At 54.6% G+C, this 16,731-nt stretch overlaps 1 protein-coding gene across 3 annotated transcripts in view; it reads left to right on the forward strand.

Moving 5' to 3' along the window:
• Positions 1 to 16,731, forward strand: part of ARRB1 (arrestin beta 1) — a 175,550-nt gene that overhangs the window by 133,829 nt on the left and 24,990 nt on the right. For all 3 annotated transcript variants that reach the window (XM_048838732.2, XM_048838723.2, XM_048838742.2), the window contains 5 exons: positions 1,204 to 1,400; positions 11,282 to 11,341; positions 12,952 to 13,019; positions 15,609 to 15,744; positions 16,204 to 16,288. In XM_048838732.2, coding sequence (XP_048694689.1) covers positions 1,204 to 1,400; positions 11,282 to 11,341; positions 12,952 to 13,019; positions 15,609 to 15,744; positions 16,204 to 16,288 — 546 coding nt within the window. The remainder of the gene's footprint in view (positions 1 to 1,203; positions 1,401 to 11,281; positions 11,342 to 12,951; positions 13,020 to 15,608; positions 15,745 to 16,203; positions 16,289 to 16,731) is intronic.

The raw sequence follows: 16,731 nt of genomic DNA on the forward strand, positions 1-16,731 counted from the left end.
TGCAGCACCACATTCAGCCAGCAGGGGGTGCTACAGGGCAAGGGAGGGTATTTCCTTTTAACCCCGTCTTAGCTTGCGAGCGCTCTGCATTGGGGACTGTCTCTTACTACGTGCGTGCGACGCCTAGCACTAGTCTGTTCTGTTCAGGTTTTTATGCAGCGCGCCCGTCCCCGAGCACAGTGACTAGCCCCTGTGCTTTGTACTTTCTCCCTTTGTTTTCCCGGATTGTGCGGGGTCCTTTTCGTATTGTATGGAAGCTGTGCTCGGGGCTTTTGTGGGCAAGAGGCCAGGCTGACGCAGCGCCCTCCATCCCAGTTCAGCTCTCTAGGCATGACTGTAATGGAAACACTAATTGTGCTGGAACAGAGATACCGAGCACACAGATAGAGACAGTCCCTGCTCTGCAATCTACGAGAGACAAGAGCAGCAGAAGGATGGGGATCTAATGTCCAAGCTAATGAACAAGGCGATGTTGGCCCAGCTTTGCTAGCAATGTGCTGGAGCGGGGAAGAGACTGATCTAGGTTCAGCTCTAAAACAATTTGGAGGAGGGGGTTGAAATCATTCAGAACCCTCCTGCCCCCACCGTCACCCGCACTCCAGAGGTGGCAGGAGAGGCTGTTATTTAGGCCTTCGGACCTTGCTGCAGGCGGCAGGGCCAGTGAGACTGGAGTCCACATGGAGCCAGCCGCCCAGATCTGGGTCCCATACCCCTAGTCCGAGTTCTTTCTCCTGGGGCTTTGGTTTGATCGTTTCGTTTTCTGTGTGTGACTGTGGTACTGTGAGACATCGACGGAAGCAAATGCCCCTCCACTCGTGTCATTAAATCCAGGTTCCCACCCCCGTGTCTCGACTGCCAGCTTCGTCTGTTCCTCTCCCCCCCCTGCACACACATGAAAGTGCATCTGCATGTGAATCTTTCATCAAACCCACGAAAACCTGCCATGTTAGCGGCTGCCCGTGGCCCTGACCCTCCTCTGTTACACCAGTGGGAATCAGGAGACCCTCCTTCCACATTTATGGGCCTGCTCTTGTGGCTAGGCCAGTGGAGTAGGAGGCAGGAGATCTAAGATCAGATGCCAGGTTTGCCACACGTTGCCTGTGGGAACTTGGGCAGAGCACTTTGTCTGTCGGTCGCCTGATGCTGACGGTGGTGAGAGGATTGGTGCTGATCTCTCCCGTTTGATACCTTCTGTCCCCGCAGTCTTTGTCACGCTGACTTGCGCCTTCCGCTATGGACGGGAGGATCTGGACGTGCTGGGACTGACCTTTCGGAAGGACCTGTTTGTGGCCAACATCCAGGCCTTCCCCCCGGTCCCTGAGGAGAAGAAACCCCTGACGCGACTCCAGGAGCGACTGATTAAGAAGCTCGGCGAGCATGCCTACCCCTTCACTTTCGAGGTAGGAGTTCCTCCCATTTCATTGTCCTTTGTCCCCCTTTGTCTCTCCTGCCCCTTGGGCGGCGCCTTCGTCCCAAACCAAGGCAGGGCTGGACCAGATCGGAACGTGGATGAGATGTCTCCACGGAAACTCCGGATCACTGCAGGAAGTGATCCTGGCAACACAGTAGGTGGTGCTTTGCCACCTGTGCTGGGCGGAAAAAAGGGACCACAAGTTTCACCCACAATGTGCTAGGAGCTGCACATATACAGGGAAGGTGCAAACTCCTCCCATCAAAGGGCCCGATCCAGCAACAATTGGCACTGGTCCATTAAGAGCTGCTCACGCAGTCTAAGAACAACGGCTGTATTGAGCTCATACAGGTCTCTGCAGGAGGTCAGGCTAGATGATCCCAGTGCTCCTGTCTGGCCTTGGCCTCTACAAATCTATATTTACATTTTGGACTTTAAATTCTCCCAATAGGATTCAGGATTCGTTTTCCCGCCGTGTCCCAGGCTGCTGGGCAGGGTTGCTGTGTGCTGTTTAAAAGCTGTTGCTTTCCACCCCTGGGGTGCCTGCGTTTAGATGATAGGGTGACGTGATCCCTTGATAATGCAGTTTTTCGTCTAAGTTTATGGAGCGCTTGGCTGAGAGCCCCTCTCTGACTGTCCATCGTTATTCTCAGCTCAGCGGTTTCAGACAGGTCCTCTGCACCGGGCTGCAATTGCTCTGAGCGAAATGAGCTCTCCCTGGGGTCGGGAATGCAAAAAGGAGCAGCTTGCTGGCTGGCTGGAAAATGTGGTCTAAAATTAGAGAAGCAAAGTGGCCTTCCCTGCGACTTCCCATACTGATTAAAGAGTAACCGACGAAAAGAAAAAATGTCCAATTATAACGGAGTGGTCTAACATCTGCTCCTGTTGCACCCACTACCTCCCCCGAGCCTGGGCAGGCACTTGGCTATACTGGTCTGAGCATCACAAGATCTGTCTCTATTCCTGCCTCTCCGCTGACCTGCTGGGTGACCACGGGCACGTCACATTGCCCCTCTATGCCTCGGTTTCCCCTCCCATCCTTTGCCTATTTAGACAGCTCTTTGGGGCAGGGCGTATTTCTCACTGCACGTATATACAGCACGTAGCACAACGGGGCCCAGATTTTGTCAGTAATAAAAACAATAAGCCTTTTCCTGGAGATCCCTGGGCATTCCTGGTTTGAGTCAGATTGAAATCACACACAGAAGAGCCTTTTCTGACTTACATCTTTTGAGAAAGAATCACGCTAGAATAGCATTTCGGCAATACTGCCCAGTTATAAATGTTACACAGAGCCCAGGGCCACGCACGGGGCAATTACACATTGCAGCTAATACCCCACCCACAAGTCATTCACAGGTAAATGGTGCTTTAAGCGTTCTCACTCGCGGATTTGACAAGAAAATGAGGCCTAAATGCATGCCAGGCCGCAAATCTCCTAGATTTCTCAGGTTCTGGATTTATATACTCTGTTTGCCCCTCTACCCTTTGACCAGCCCAAGCGCTAATAGGCTGGATAACAGATGATAGCCCAAATTGAAGAGCTTTCAACTGGAGCAAGTCCCAGGCACCAGACTAGGGGCAAAAATAAAGAAATAAATAACCTCCGTGCGCTATTAAAGCCCCACCCACAATCCCATGTTCCACCCACCACCCCAGAACAGCTACACGTTTCTGCTTTACCAGCAGCAGGGAGATAGTTAACAGTGTTTATATTATGCTCATTTTGCATCAGAGCAAATGCCCCATTTGTAGTTCATGCCAGTCGTCAGAGCTGCGGTTGCAGGCTCTCTGCAGATTCAGGAAGGCAGCGCTGCAGTGGGCCACATAGGGAAAGCTTTCTTTGCAACCCTTAGAGCTAGGAACTGTTTGCAACATACATTTTTAAATTCCGCAGTCACTGATGGGACCTTAACAATACCCTGCCTCACATTGGCTCAATGCATCTAGTCTAGCCCAAGATTGTTTCCTACTGCATATTCTCCAGTGCTATGTTCAGTCTAGCTCACAATTACTCAACTGGTGAGGTTTCTGCCTCTTCCATGGGGAAACTATTCCACAATCAAATAGATCTCACAGCTTCCAGTAACCACACAGACATCCCATTAGAGCCACTAAAACATGCACTGGTCTGAGAATCCTGCAAACACAACAGAGGAGAGGGCAGTCAGGGAAACTTTAATGTAACCAGCAGCCTCTTCTGCTCTCTGAACCAGGGGATAAGGAGGCTGTGGGGTGCCACTGAATCAGGGGTGGGCAAACTTTTTGGCCCAAGGGCTACATCGGGGAATAGAAATTTTCTGGTGGGCCATGAATGCTCACAGAATTGGGGTTGGGGTGCGGGATGGGGTGCAGGCTCTGGGTGGGGCCAGAAATGAGGAGTTCAGGGTATGGGAGGTAGCTCTGGGCTGGGGCAGGGGATTGAGGGGGTGTGGTGGGGGTGAGAGCTCTGGCTGGGGGTGTGGGCTCTGGGATGGGGCTGGGGATGAGGAGTTTGGGATGTCAGAGGGGGCTCCAGGCTGGGACTGAGAGGTTCAGAGGGCGGGAGGGGGATCTGGGCTGGGGCAGGGGGTTGGTGGGGTTGCGGGGGGGGGTGAGGGCTCTGGGGTGGGGCTGGGGGTGAGGGGTTTGGAGTGCCGGAGGGGGTTCTGGGCGGGGATCGAGGGGTTCGGAGGGCGGGAGGTGGATCAGGGCTGGGGCAGGGGGTTGGGGCGTGCGGAGAGGCTCAGGGGTGCAGGCTCCAGGTGGTGCTTACCTCAAGTGACTCCCAGAAGCAGTGGCATGTCCCTTCTTTTGAAGAGCGAGAGGGGGCCATTGGAGTGCGTAGGAGCCTGAGCGGGGCCATGCCGCTGCTTCTGGGAGCCGCGTGGTACGGCCCCCGACCCTGCATCCCGGCTGGAGCTCCGGGGCGGGGCAAGCCCCAGACCCCGCTCCCCAGCAGGAGCTCGCGGGCTGGCTTAAAGTGGTTTGCCCACCCTTGCATTAAATGCTACAGATTGTAATAGCCGGTGGAATAGGAGAGAAAGCCGTGCTTAGGTACCACAGTGATATAGACTGCGTAAAGGGAAAGGGCTTGTTCTAAGGGTGGATTATTGTTTGTATCACCATAGTGCCAAGGAGACTCAGTCATGTACGAGACCCAGCCATGGACCAGCCCCATGGGCGGCGGGCATCGTAGGCAAGGGGAGGCTGTGCCTCCCCAAACAGCCTACCGTGGCCCCGTTCCTCCTGCAGCCACTCGGGGCCCCCAGGGCAGCTGGTGCTGGGCCGAGCTGCCTGCCCGGTGCTCTGGGGCTGGCTGCGCGAGCACCGGCTCTGGGGGCGGCCTGGGGCTGGGGGTGCGGCAGCCACGCCCCCCGGGGGCTGCGGGCACTGCGGCTGTGGTGCGCCAGGGCTGCTGGGGCCTCACCCCCGGCCATCCAGCGCTAGGGCCAGGGTGCCGCGGTGGGGGTGCGTTGGGCTCCTGTGCAGGACGGGGGGGTAGAAGGGGAGACGGAAGGGAAGGGGAGGGGAGGGGCCTCCGGCACAAGGGGAGGGGCCGTGGGTTCGCCTCCCCGGGCGGCCGGGTATTGGTTGGCAGGACGAGCTGTGGTCTCTGCCCATCAGCAGCCTGACTGTCCTAGGCCTGCTGGCAAAGCGTGGTGAGGAGGACAGTGAAGTAGTGGTTTAAGATGGCAGGCTGTGCGCAGCCGGCGAGCACATTCGGCTCCACCCCGGCAGAGCAGGAAAGCAAAGCAGCAAGATTTCCCATGAGTGAAGCTGCCGCTAAGCTCCCCGGGATCACCAGATTTGTAAACACTCCCATGCCCTTGTAAAACAACGTTAATTCCTCTGCATCCCACAGATTAAAAATGTGTTTATACATTTGATAACCTCTTGGGTTTGGGATATTTAAAGGGCTGCTCGCTTTAAACTAGATCCTGAATTGAGGGGAGGGAGGGTTGTTTGTTTCTTTTTAAAAGTAGGGAGGGTTGCAAAGCCTAATCTGAACAGAAAGTTTTTGATGGTTTCTTCATTTCAGTGAAAATGGTTCCCACCCCACACCCTCCATTTAAACCTGACAATTCCCCATCTCATACTCTAGTACCTGAAAACCAATAAGTGAAACTGACTAGAAATTGACTAATAGTCATGAGGATGAGTTAGTTGTGTTACAGTAATGCCCAGAGCCCCAGTAGGAATAACATCCCCATTGTGCTGGGCACTGTGGTAACACTTTCAAAAGTGCCCAAGTGATTTAGGAGCCTAAATTCTATTGAAAGTCAACAGGACTTGTGCTCCTTAGTCACATAGGACCCTTAGAAAATGTTACCCTGGATCTATACAAGACAGTCCCTACTCCAATTGGCTATGGAATTAGTGAGCAAGGATAGGAAGGACAGCCCAGTGGTTAGAGTGCCAGACTTAGATTCAAGTCCCTGCTCTGCCACAGACTTCCTGTGCACACTTGGGCCAGTCCCTTAGCTTCTCTGTGCCTCAGTTTACCATCTGTACAATGGGGACAATGGCCCTGCCCTGCCTCCTAGGGAAGTGAGTGAGGATAAAAACATTAATGATTGTCAGGTGTTCAGACACAAGGGTGATAGGAGCCACGTAAGTACTGAGCACAGGAGGAGGTTAGGGTGAGGCGGAGCCTCTGTGATTTCAGGACTCTGCATGCTACAGAGAGAAGGCTGCCTCGACCTGGTTGGGGAGGTCAGTTCTTTCACCTTTTGCCACTGGTAATTTTGTTTCAGTTCAGCCTTAGTCACTCTAATTTTCTAGTCCCATTAAATTGTATCTAGAGAAGTGGGTTTGTCGTCGGACTTGTGGGAGAAGCTGCGGGAAGCATGTTTCACAGCATCTCATCAGGGATGGCTCAGCTTCATTCTTATCCGAGGGACTTGTAATCAGCAGCCCCAGAGGAAGACTCCTCGGACGCATCCGCGTCCCTGAGAAACCTGGGAGAAGTGATGCGCCGCGGAAGGGGGTGGCATGCGGGAATGTAGACAGGCGACAGGCTGGGGACCGAGAGGTGGCCCAGAACGCGACACAGACCATGACATGAAAAGATGCGGGGAGTGGACTGAGCTGTGGCAGGGAATGATGTGGCACAACAGGACGTGCCAACGGGACATAAAACGACGAGGTAGAAATGAGCTGGAACCGAGCAGAGGGGGATAAGTTCCAACCAACCAGGAGCCACCCTTCTCCTTTCTGTCCCTCACCCACTTACTGGCATCTCAGCAGCTCCCTTCAGGACCGTTCCCTGCACCCACTAAAGGCTGTCCATGTGAAGAGAGACACAAGATAACTATTTATATTATGCTAGCACCTGGAGGCCCAATCAAGCCCTCACTGTGCTGGGTGCTGTACACACACACACAAACACACACACACAAAGACTGCAGATGACACGAAGCTGGGAGGTATTGCCAATAGAGAGGGGGACCGGGATACCCTACAGGAAGATCGGGATGACCTTGTAAACTGGAGTAATAGCAATAGGATGAAATGTAATAGTGAGAAGTGTAAGGTCATGCATGTAGGGATTAATAACAAGAATTTTAGTTCTAAGCTGGGAACGCATCAGTTGGAAGTAACAGAGGAGGAGAAGGACCTTGGAGCATTGGTTGATCACAGGACGATTATGAGCCGGCAATGTGATATGGCCGTGACAAAAGCTAATGCGGTCCTGGGATGCATCAGGCGAGGTATTTCCAGGAGAGATAAGGAGGGGTTAGTACCATTATACAAGGCACTGGTGAGACCTCATCTGGAACCCTCATCATACTGTGTGCAGTTCTGGTCTCCCATGTTTAAGAAGGATGAATTCAAACTGGAACAGGTACAGAGAAGGGATACTAGGATGATCCGAGGAATGGAAAACCTGTCTTATGAAAGGAGACTCAAGGAGCTTGGCTTGTTTAGCCTAACCAAAAGAAGGTCGAGGGGAGATATGATTGCTCTTTATAAATATATCAGAGGGAAAAATACCAGGGAGGGAGAGGAATGATTTAAGCTCAGTACCAATGTGGACATAAGAACAAATGGATATGAACTGGCCATCAGGAAGTTTAGACTTGAAATTAGGTAAAGGTTTCCAACCATCTGAGGAGTGAAGTTCTGGAACAGCCTCCCAAGGGGAGCAGTGGGGGCAAAAGACCTATCTGGCTTCAAGACTAAGCTTGATAAGTTTATGGAAGGGATGATATGATGGGATAGCCTAATTTTGGAAATTAATTGATCTTCAACTATTAGCAGTAGATATACCCAATGGCCTGTGATGGGATGTTAGATGGGGTGGGATCTGAATTACTGCAGAGAATTCTTTCCTGGGTATCTGGCTGGTGAATCTTGCCCACATGCTCAGGGTTCAGCTGATTGCCATATTTGGGGTTAGGAAGGAATTTTCCTCCAGGGCAGATTGGCAGAGGCCCTAGGGGGGTTTTGCCTCCCTCTTCGGCGTGGGGCACGGGTCACTTGTGGGAGGATTCTCTGCACCTTGAAGTCTTTAAACCACGATTTGAGGACTTCAGTAGCTCAGACATAGGTGAGAGGTTTATCACAGGAGTGGCTGGGTGAGATTCTGTGGCCTGCGTTGTGCAGAAGGTCAGACTGGATGATCATAATGGTCCCTTCTGACCTTAAAGTCTATGAGTCTATGAGACTGATTGGAAGCTCTTTGGGGCAGAGACGTTCTGTGTTTGTGCCGTGCCTGGCACAACGGGGTCCTGGCCCGTTGACTAGCCCCCTAGGTGCATGCAGACTACAAACAATAATAAGACCAGAGAGTAGAGCTGACAACAGAAAGACGGGGGAGCGCCAGGGAACAGAGACAGTTATGCTCAGTGTCATAATCAGGCACAGCACGCCAGCTGAATGGCTGCTGGCTGAGAGTTTTGTAGGAATCGCGGCGGAGGTGAGATTTGAAGGAGGACGTTGTGGTGACTTCCCCTTGGATACTGAAATCAGGTGGAAAGGGACGACTAGCACCTGCAGGCTCTCGGGAAGGGAGCTTGTGCTGCCTCTCAGCAGCAAACCTTCAAGCAGGGATGGTTTGTAGCACGGTGCACTGGTCTGACAGCAGGGCCCTTGTTGTGACTGTCGGTGCAGCCGCTTGCTCTGTGCCCTGTGGGCGCTGGACTGGCATGGCAGGCAGGACTCCAGGGTTCTGCTCCTGGCTCTCACACCGATATCCGGGGTGACCGTGATCATTTAGAGACAGAATTTCAAAAGTGGCCTTTATGTTGGGGTGTCTCTGGTTGCCCCAGGCCTGATTTACGCTCACCTAAGCAGGCGTGGGGTAGGTCAGTACTTGGAGGGCAGGCCTGTGAGGAACATGCAGGGTGGTGCTGGTGAGTCAGTAGGGGGTGCTCTTCCCTCTGAGTCGCGGCAGGACCAGTGCCCCAGCGTGGCACTAGGGGGCGCTGTGCTTCGGAAGTCCTATCAGATGAGCCCCGGGCACTGAGGTCTTGCTATTCCTGATCATTAAATACCACATGGCATGTTTGGTAAGAGATTCGGCTCCAACACCCTGGATAACGTCTACTCAGGTAATTCTGTTCTGCCTGTCTACATTTCCCCCTCTCCCATCTGTGCTTTCCATTGGCTACAGCATTCTTCACGCAGCTGTTCTGCGTGTGCTGTGTTCCCCCTCCGAGGTGGCCGGATTTCAGCGGTGGGCGAGGTTCTCTCCCAGGGGTCTGGCTCGTGGGACTTGCTCACAGGCTCAAGGTCTAACTGAGCCCTATTTTTGGGGTCGGAAAAGAATGTCCCCCCAGGTCAGACGGGCAGAGACGCTGAGGGGTTTTCGCCTTCCTCGGCAGCTGGGGCATGGGTCACTTGCAGGTTTAAACTAGTGGAAATGGTGGAGTCTCTGGAGCGCGAAGGCTGCAGCCCATGATTTGAGGATGCCAGTAACTCAGCCAGAGGTTGTGGGTCTACTTACAGGAGCGGGTGGGATCTGGCCTGTTATGGTTAAATTGTGGATAATTGTGCCCTCTAGTGGCTGAGCCGTGGAGCTGCTTCTGTAGGTCCCAGTGCCTTGTCCGCTCATCTCAGCTGGGGCAAGGATCCGCTCCTCCCCTGGGACAGCCGTCGCAAACGGAGAGGGGCCTGCCGTGCCGGCGTCTGTCGCCCTTCAGCTGGCATTGCCCAGCACGCTCGTTACATGGGCCATGCAATTCAACTGCTGTTGCCGTGATGCTGTTTCATTAGCAGCCCCTAGGGGTGAGGGAGAGCTGGGCTTGGGGGATTTCAGGCTGTGGCCCCAAGGTCTCCAGCTCATGCAGAATGTTCACTGTGATGCCACCGGCCGTTAGCATGAGGAAGCCTGTCTGTGCCTGTCAGGGGTCAGCTCCTTAGCCCCACGGGCCATGGGCAACTCAATCCCTCCCCTCTAGGCCTACGCAGGGACAGGTGCACCCCAATCCCCGAGTCCTTCGAGCACCCCCTGGAGCATCCAGCCCCTGGTATGCTGATTCCAAAGAAGCAGGACACCCCCACTTACCAGTTCCTCCTCAGGTCCCTGCTCTGCTAACACCCAGCTCTTAGATAAGTTTACAGTGAAAACAAGGAAACACTTATTTACCAGTATAGAGACCCAAGTAACCACCAGTAGGAGTACTGGAAGCTCATCTTTATATCTACAATCAAATCATAACACTCCTCCTAGAGCCTAGTCTTACTTAACTACTGCTCGCCGGAGGTCCTTCCAGCCTTTCAGAGCTCTTCAGCTGTCATCTCCCATTCATGAGACAAGTCCATGCTGCCCGCTAGCCTCCTCAATGAAAGATTCAGGGCATGTCTCTGCATTCCCATAGATACTCCAGCAATCTGATGTCTTTACTCCTGAGCAGGATCCCCTCCTGCTGGTTGTTCTCCATGTAAATGCTCCCTCTTGAAGATTTCACAGTCTGTTCACGAGCGCTTGGCGCAGTATGCAAACAGGTGTCCGTTGTGAGACGTGCAATGCCCAATACACTTGTGACCACACAGGGAGGGAAGCGTCTGTTACTTCCTGGTTTCCTGCCTTCCTTTTCACTGGAGACACACAACTTCTAAATACACACATTTCACAGTGATTACCGTGACTCGTGGAGACGTCGCAAGCCACCTTTTAGTGAATTACACTGCATCTATCTGACCCAGGGGACCCTGTCAAACTCTTTGCACCCCCTGAGACTTTGTTAGCTGGCACCAAGAGGTCTCTGGGTCACAGTTCCTGCAAGCCGTGGGCTCGCCCATCACCCCTGGCTTAGCCACAGAACCGTTTGCACACTGAGGTGCAGTGAGAACCTGTGCAGGTCACTGGGGATAGCAGCAGGGCAGAAAGCAGCCCACTGGTATGTGTGTGGGGCTGCTCTGCAGAGGGCAGGGAAAGGAAACACTCGGAAGTTGCCAGGGCTCTCTAAGGAGCCATCTGACCCCAGCTTGCTGGGCCGGCTACAGCAACCCTCAGTAGCCGGGACATGGATGCAGGCCAGGTTGTCTCTTGCTTTCGACTCCAGTACTCCAAGGGGCTGAGCATCTCCTGGGAGATGCCAAGCACCTGCCCTCAGCTGGAGACGGGAGCGCACAACATCCTGCAGGAGGCCTCAGCACCTCCCAGGTTTGGGCCACTCAGAATGGGGGCCAAATTTCCCCCTGGTGTAACTCACCCTTCATGCCCCCAAATTCAACCCTGCTCCAACCTGGGACACTGAGACACCCTGGACGTGCAAGTTCAGGTAACCCCAGGAGGCCGGCTGAGCCCTTCATCCTTCCAAGGTAGATCACTAGAGTCCCAGGCTGCGGTATAGTGAGTGTGTGTGGAGCAGGCAGGTACCTGGTCTCTTCCGTGGGCTACCCCTGGTTACAATCCAACCCTGCCCTTGATTTCTGTTTCAGATCCCTCCCAACCTGCCATGTTCCGTCACGCTGCAGCCTGGACCGGAGGACACGGGGAAGGTAACTTTGTTTGTGTCCTCTCTGTCGGTCAGTAGCTCCCAGCTTCTCCCCGTCTCCGCAGAGACATTGCGATAGCTAAGCCGGACTCCTCCGATCCCGGGGGTCTCTCCAGAAGGCCTGGGCTGGCTCAGACGTTCTAAGTGCCCCAGCAATGGGCGGCAGCGTCTCGGAGCGATGGCGCTGTCTCGCGCCACTCGGAGCTCTTCAGGTGTCTGAAGAGCATGGAGCGAATTCTATCTAGCTTCCAGGGGATAATGAGGTGGCCTTAAAGAGGCGGCTCTCTTCTGAAAAGGGGCTGTAAGCCAAAGGCAAAGGGGGGGCTCCTTATTTATTGTGTCTCAGTCCTTTCCAGACCAGCTTCAAACAAAAAGATTTCTGCGAAGGGACTGTCAGTACTGGGAGTATCATCCTGGCCCAGCTCCGCTGGTGGAACAATGTTGAAGTCGCTACATAGTACAGAGATCCCCAGTGCTGCCATCCCTGCCAGCTCCCCCGGGATCTGAGAGTCAAGCTGGGTTCCTCCCTTCTTATGCTTCATAACCAAATAAATGGTCCACAGGCCAAAAGACACCCTTAATTACCCCACATGAGCCCATTGCTTTCCATGGACTTGCAGAATGGCCCTGTAAATGGAGGACTGTGAACAATTCTGTTAATGCCCCAAAAGAAACAGACTCCAGCTTCCTCTCCCAGAGTCCTGCTTGGTCTGCAAGGCTAAAGGGGGCCCAGACTTATTGTGGCCACTAAAGCCAGCAGCTCTGGCTCTGACACGCACAACAGGTGGATCTGCTGAGCAAGGAGGGTCAATTTCGACAAGAACAGCCCCTGGCAACCCGAGGTTGTCCGGTCTCTGCATGCATATTAATGAGCCCACAGTAATAAACTCCATTTCACTTAGCACGGTAGCATTCGCCCCATTGTCTGTACTCCAGTTTTCACCTTCCACCAGCCTGATTTTCAGGTGCTTCTTGTCTGGCACCCTCCATGGCAGGTGGCAAAGAGTGGCAGGAATTCTTCTACCCTGGGGGAAAGTCGAGTTTTCTCCACTCGCTCACCATTGCAAACCAGCTATGGGGATTCTGCTCCAATTCCCCCACATTCCTCCCTCCCGAAAAATGACCCTTTACACTGAGACCAGAGCCTAAACATGTCAGCCCAGAGGATGAGCTTTGTGGAAGGATAGGAGCATGTGGAAATGGGAATTGGTTACTTGATCTTAGCGATCGCTATGAGACCACAGCTCAGATGGAGACGTTATAATACCTAGTATTCATAGGTGGGATAACTGCTTGGAACTTCGTGATAATACTCAGGCTAGAACTCAGATCCTTTTGTTTGAAAGGCCCAGACACCCCTGCCACATGCGCTAAAGGAGAATCTCCACTGGCAGTATGGGGGCTATGATACAGTTGAGTATTTCTGAGGCCTTCAAATAGAGGATAGTGGTGCATGCAACCGGTCCAGGAGCGCAGAGTGGCACACACACACGCTCCAGCTGGCACCTTACCGCGTACAGACATGTCAAAGCCGTTAGACCCCGCTGGGGAGATAAGGAAGGGCCAGGAGACATGATTTCCCAGCTTCCTACCCCACTTTGTTCTGCTCTGTAGGCCTGTGGCGTTGACTACGAGGTGAAAGCTTTCTGTGCGGAGAACCTGGAGGAGAAAATCCACAAGAGGTAAACGGAGCGATGTTTGTATTGACGCCACCCGGCGGCACTGGGGAGAGGACACAGAGCCAGGGGACGGAGTGGTTCAGCCAACTGAGAACAGGCCTCAGAAATCAGCTCTTGGGGAAGTCGGTGCTGCGGCCCTGACGGAGCAGCAGAGCTGTTGCCGGCTGTGTCCCCCAGCTGGGGCGAGGAGCGAAGTTCCCACCCTAGTCTGGCCTGCTCCTCCCGGAGCTGGGGTCTGGATCCCAACCGCCCACATGGCAGCATGGGCCCCAGCTGCGTTCGTTCGCCATGCCAGGCCCTGGTCTGTAACGCTGGGGCGGCTGGTTCCCATTCATCCGCAGGGCATCCCGACGCTCGCGGATGGGCAGGGACTGGGAACGTTTGCCCCCTCCGCTGAACAGCCGTGGGAGGCTAACTCCGTCATCCCCTCGAGCATCTCCTGTCCCCCACCCAGCAACGGGCAGCAGCAGTGCACTTTAACCGTAGCTTCTGCAGGAGCTCCTCAGCCTGCAGGGAGCACAGAGGGTCTCTGGGTGTGCCCTGCTCTGGGGTAGCATCTAGCCCCTCCGAGGTCTCCTGGAGGGGCATGCTGCATGCAGGTGGGGGCAGGGCCCTGCACTAACCCCTCGTGGCCCTTGTTGGATCGCCCAGTGGATCGCTAGCCCGGAGATTACTCCCACTGACAATCAGGGAGCACAGCGCTTGGGGCCAGGTGGGGATGGTTCGTGGACCCTCGTGGAAGTGCTAGTCAGAGAGCTCCTGTTAGGGGTATGGTGGGGACGGAGCAGATGCACTGAGGGAGAACAGCCGGTGAGTTTCAGCACTGGCATCCCACCGGGTGGCACGGAAGCTGTGCCCACCTCGGAAACATGGCTGGCTTCACAGGCTCCCCCGCACCCCGCGTCAGAGAGTCATTAAGCTCAGGTAGTACCTGCCCAGGCCTCCCTCTCCAGAGGTTCTAGGCTCTGGTCCCCACTTGTGGCATGGTGTGTCTGTTAGGCTGCCAGACAGATCAGTTTTATCCTCTTTGTTATATAGATGGGGAAACTGAGGTACCTGGGGGGGGTGGGTTGGCACATGTGAGTAATAGTGGGTGCCAACCCACCGTAGTGCATAGGAATTGGGTAGTATTTAAATACTTTGAGCACCCTCTAGTGGGCCTCACTATTGCAGAAGCCACCAGAGCCAATGGGGATGTAGCTAGCTTTGGGTGTTTGTACGTTCATTAACAGGCTGATCTGAAAGCCTGCTGTGTCCCTATGGTTTCCTCGTGCTCGTAATTAGGCTTGGCAGAATTCGATTTTTAATTTTTTCCAATTTGGATGGATATTACTGGTGTTTCTTTCCAAGCATTTTTCCCGATTTTGATCTATTTAAATTCTCACAGTTACAGGAAATTCTGGGGGCTCAGACAATAGTTATGTGATGCCAACAGATGCCGCGATTCCAAAAAGATCACGCGTTAGGCATATTAAAACCCAAATCGTGTCTAAAACTCGAGGGTCTCCAGCAGCCTTTCTCTTTCTTTGCCTAGCTGTAAGTTTTGATTGTTGCCAACTGGAAATCTTTTCGTGTTAGTTTGTGTGTGTCCAGTGAAATTGACAGATAAAAATCGAATCCTTCCAAGCCAGCTGCTAATGTGTGAAAAGCAAAGACACAGGCCCCTTCCCCTCCCATCCCACTCTCGGTGAGGTTGGGCCCAGGTTAGCTGCTGTGACAGGTCCCAGGGTAGTCTGGGTGAACTGATCCTCGCTCGAGCCAACGCTGAACCCAGCTCAGTGGCTCATGGCTCCTAGGGGCTTCCAGCAGCCTGCTGCTCTCAGGGAACAGCGGAGAAGCACCCCCCTTTCCAAGGTGCCTGACAGCGGGAAGGAAACGGGGCGTTCTCTGACTCCACACAGGCTTGGCCCTGGGTGAGAAAGCCAGGTGCACCATCTGGTGGCCAAAGGCGGAGCGACTTGCACATAGACCTCGGAGGCTCTCCTGAGGCACCGTTTCCTACACTGGGGGAGATGCCACTGGCCCTTTTCAATGGGACCGTCTTGGTGTTTCTGGGCGTGTCGTGACAGGGAACCTCGTATTTCATTCGCCCCGAGCAAGGTCCTGATGTGCTGTGACCTGAGACAAGCCAAAAGACTGAGTTGCCTAGTGGTTAGAGCTGGAGTGTGGGTGCCAGGATGCCTGGGTTCTGTCCTTAGCACTGCCTCTAAAAAGTCACTTCACTTCTCTCCCTGCGACTGGATAAAGGCAGGATCCATGGAGCCAGCCTGGGCTGGGAAGGGGCTCGTGGAGCCCTGAGGCACTGCCAGGAAAGAGGGGAGTGGGAGAGGGAGATGGGGGGGCCCTTTGATTTCTTGGTGCCATGGCAGGACTGGATCAGGCCCCATGTCATTCTAATCCCACCCCTGGCTCTCGGTCTCAGTCCCTCCCTCAGGAAGAGGTGGTTAAAATGCTTCCCCCTCCCCTCCCCAGAGGGTGGATGGCAGGGTTAATTGGTCTATCCGAGTTTGGGGTGCCAGGGAAGCCTGCTGGCACCCCAGGGCAGATCCCCGCAGGCTCGGGCTCAGCCTCTGCCTCCATATGTCCCGGCAGAAATTCCGTGCGCCTGGTGATCCGCAAAGTGCAGTACGCGCCGGAGAGACCGGGCCCGCAGCCCATGGCGGAGACCACCAGGCAGTTCCTGATGTCTGACAAGCCGCTGCATCTGGAGGCATCCCTGGACAAGGAGGTACGACAACCCCCTGCTTCTCCCTGGGGCTGCTGTGTCGCTCGGCCCCGTGGGGCCCTCACGCCGGTGCCTAACGGCTGCCCTGGGCCCTTAGAGCGAGGAGCAGGTCCCAAGGGAAATACCGGGGAAATAGCCTGGTGCCCAAATTCACAGCAGGTGCAAACGGGTTCCACACCATGGAAGGCCTCATGCCCCCTGCATTTAACTCAGCACCGAGTGCAGCCCTGGGATGGGGGCCTGGTGAACCGACACTGCAAAGGGTTGGCAGAGACCCCGGCTGTTTGATCCCCACACAGCTCTCGCTGGGGGGAGACCTGTGGGTTGTTGTTAATAAACTTTGGTATGAGGGTAGCCCCCCAAGCCACCCCCTGATTGGGGGGGGTGCCCTGACCTACACAGCCAGGAAGCCCCCTCCCACCTGCCTGCTGCTGACAGAGGCCGGGGCCCTTGTTCCTGCAGATTTACTATCATGGTGAGCCAATCAACGTCAACGTCCACGTGACAAACAACACAAACAAGACGGTGAAGAAGATTAAAATCTCAGGTAAAGGGGGCGCCCGCGTTCCCTGGATCCATCACGCAGAATGGCAGGAGGGGACTGTCACAAGCTGTCGCAGCTGGGCCAACCCTTCCATTGGGGTCCCTGTAAACCCTCTCCCCAGCCTTCCCTGACCCCCAGCAGCTGCCCTGACTCTCCCCCACATGCTGAATCCCCTTCCCACGCCCTCAACTGCCTGACTTCCAGCATCGCCTCCCCCATCCAGCCCCTGCTGGAGCCCTTCCTCCATTATCTATCCCAAGACATCCTCTCCCAACCTGCCTCGCCTCCTGGCTGGCTCTTTTCCCGCACCCCCAGAGATCTGCTCCCACTCGACTCCCCTGGCACGCTCTGGGAGCATCCAGCCATCTGCCTAAGGGCAGAGTCTGGCTGGGTGATCCTTACACGGCTGAGAGCAGTGGTGGGCCAGGGAGCCGAGACCACCTCTA

This window comes from Caretta caretta, chromosome 1 (genome assembly GCF_965140235.1).
Source record: "Caretta caretta isolate rCarCar2 chromosome 1, rCarCar1.hap1, whole genome shotgun sequence".
Lineage (NCBI taxonomy): Eukaryota > Metazoa > Chordata > Testudines > Cheloniidae > Caretta > Caretta caretta.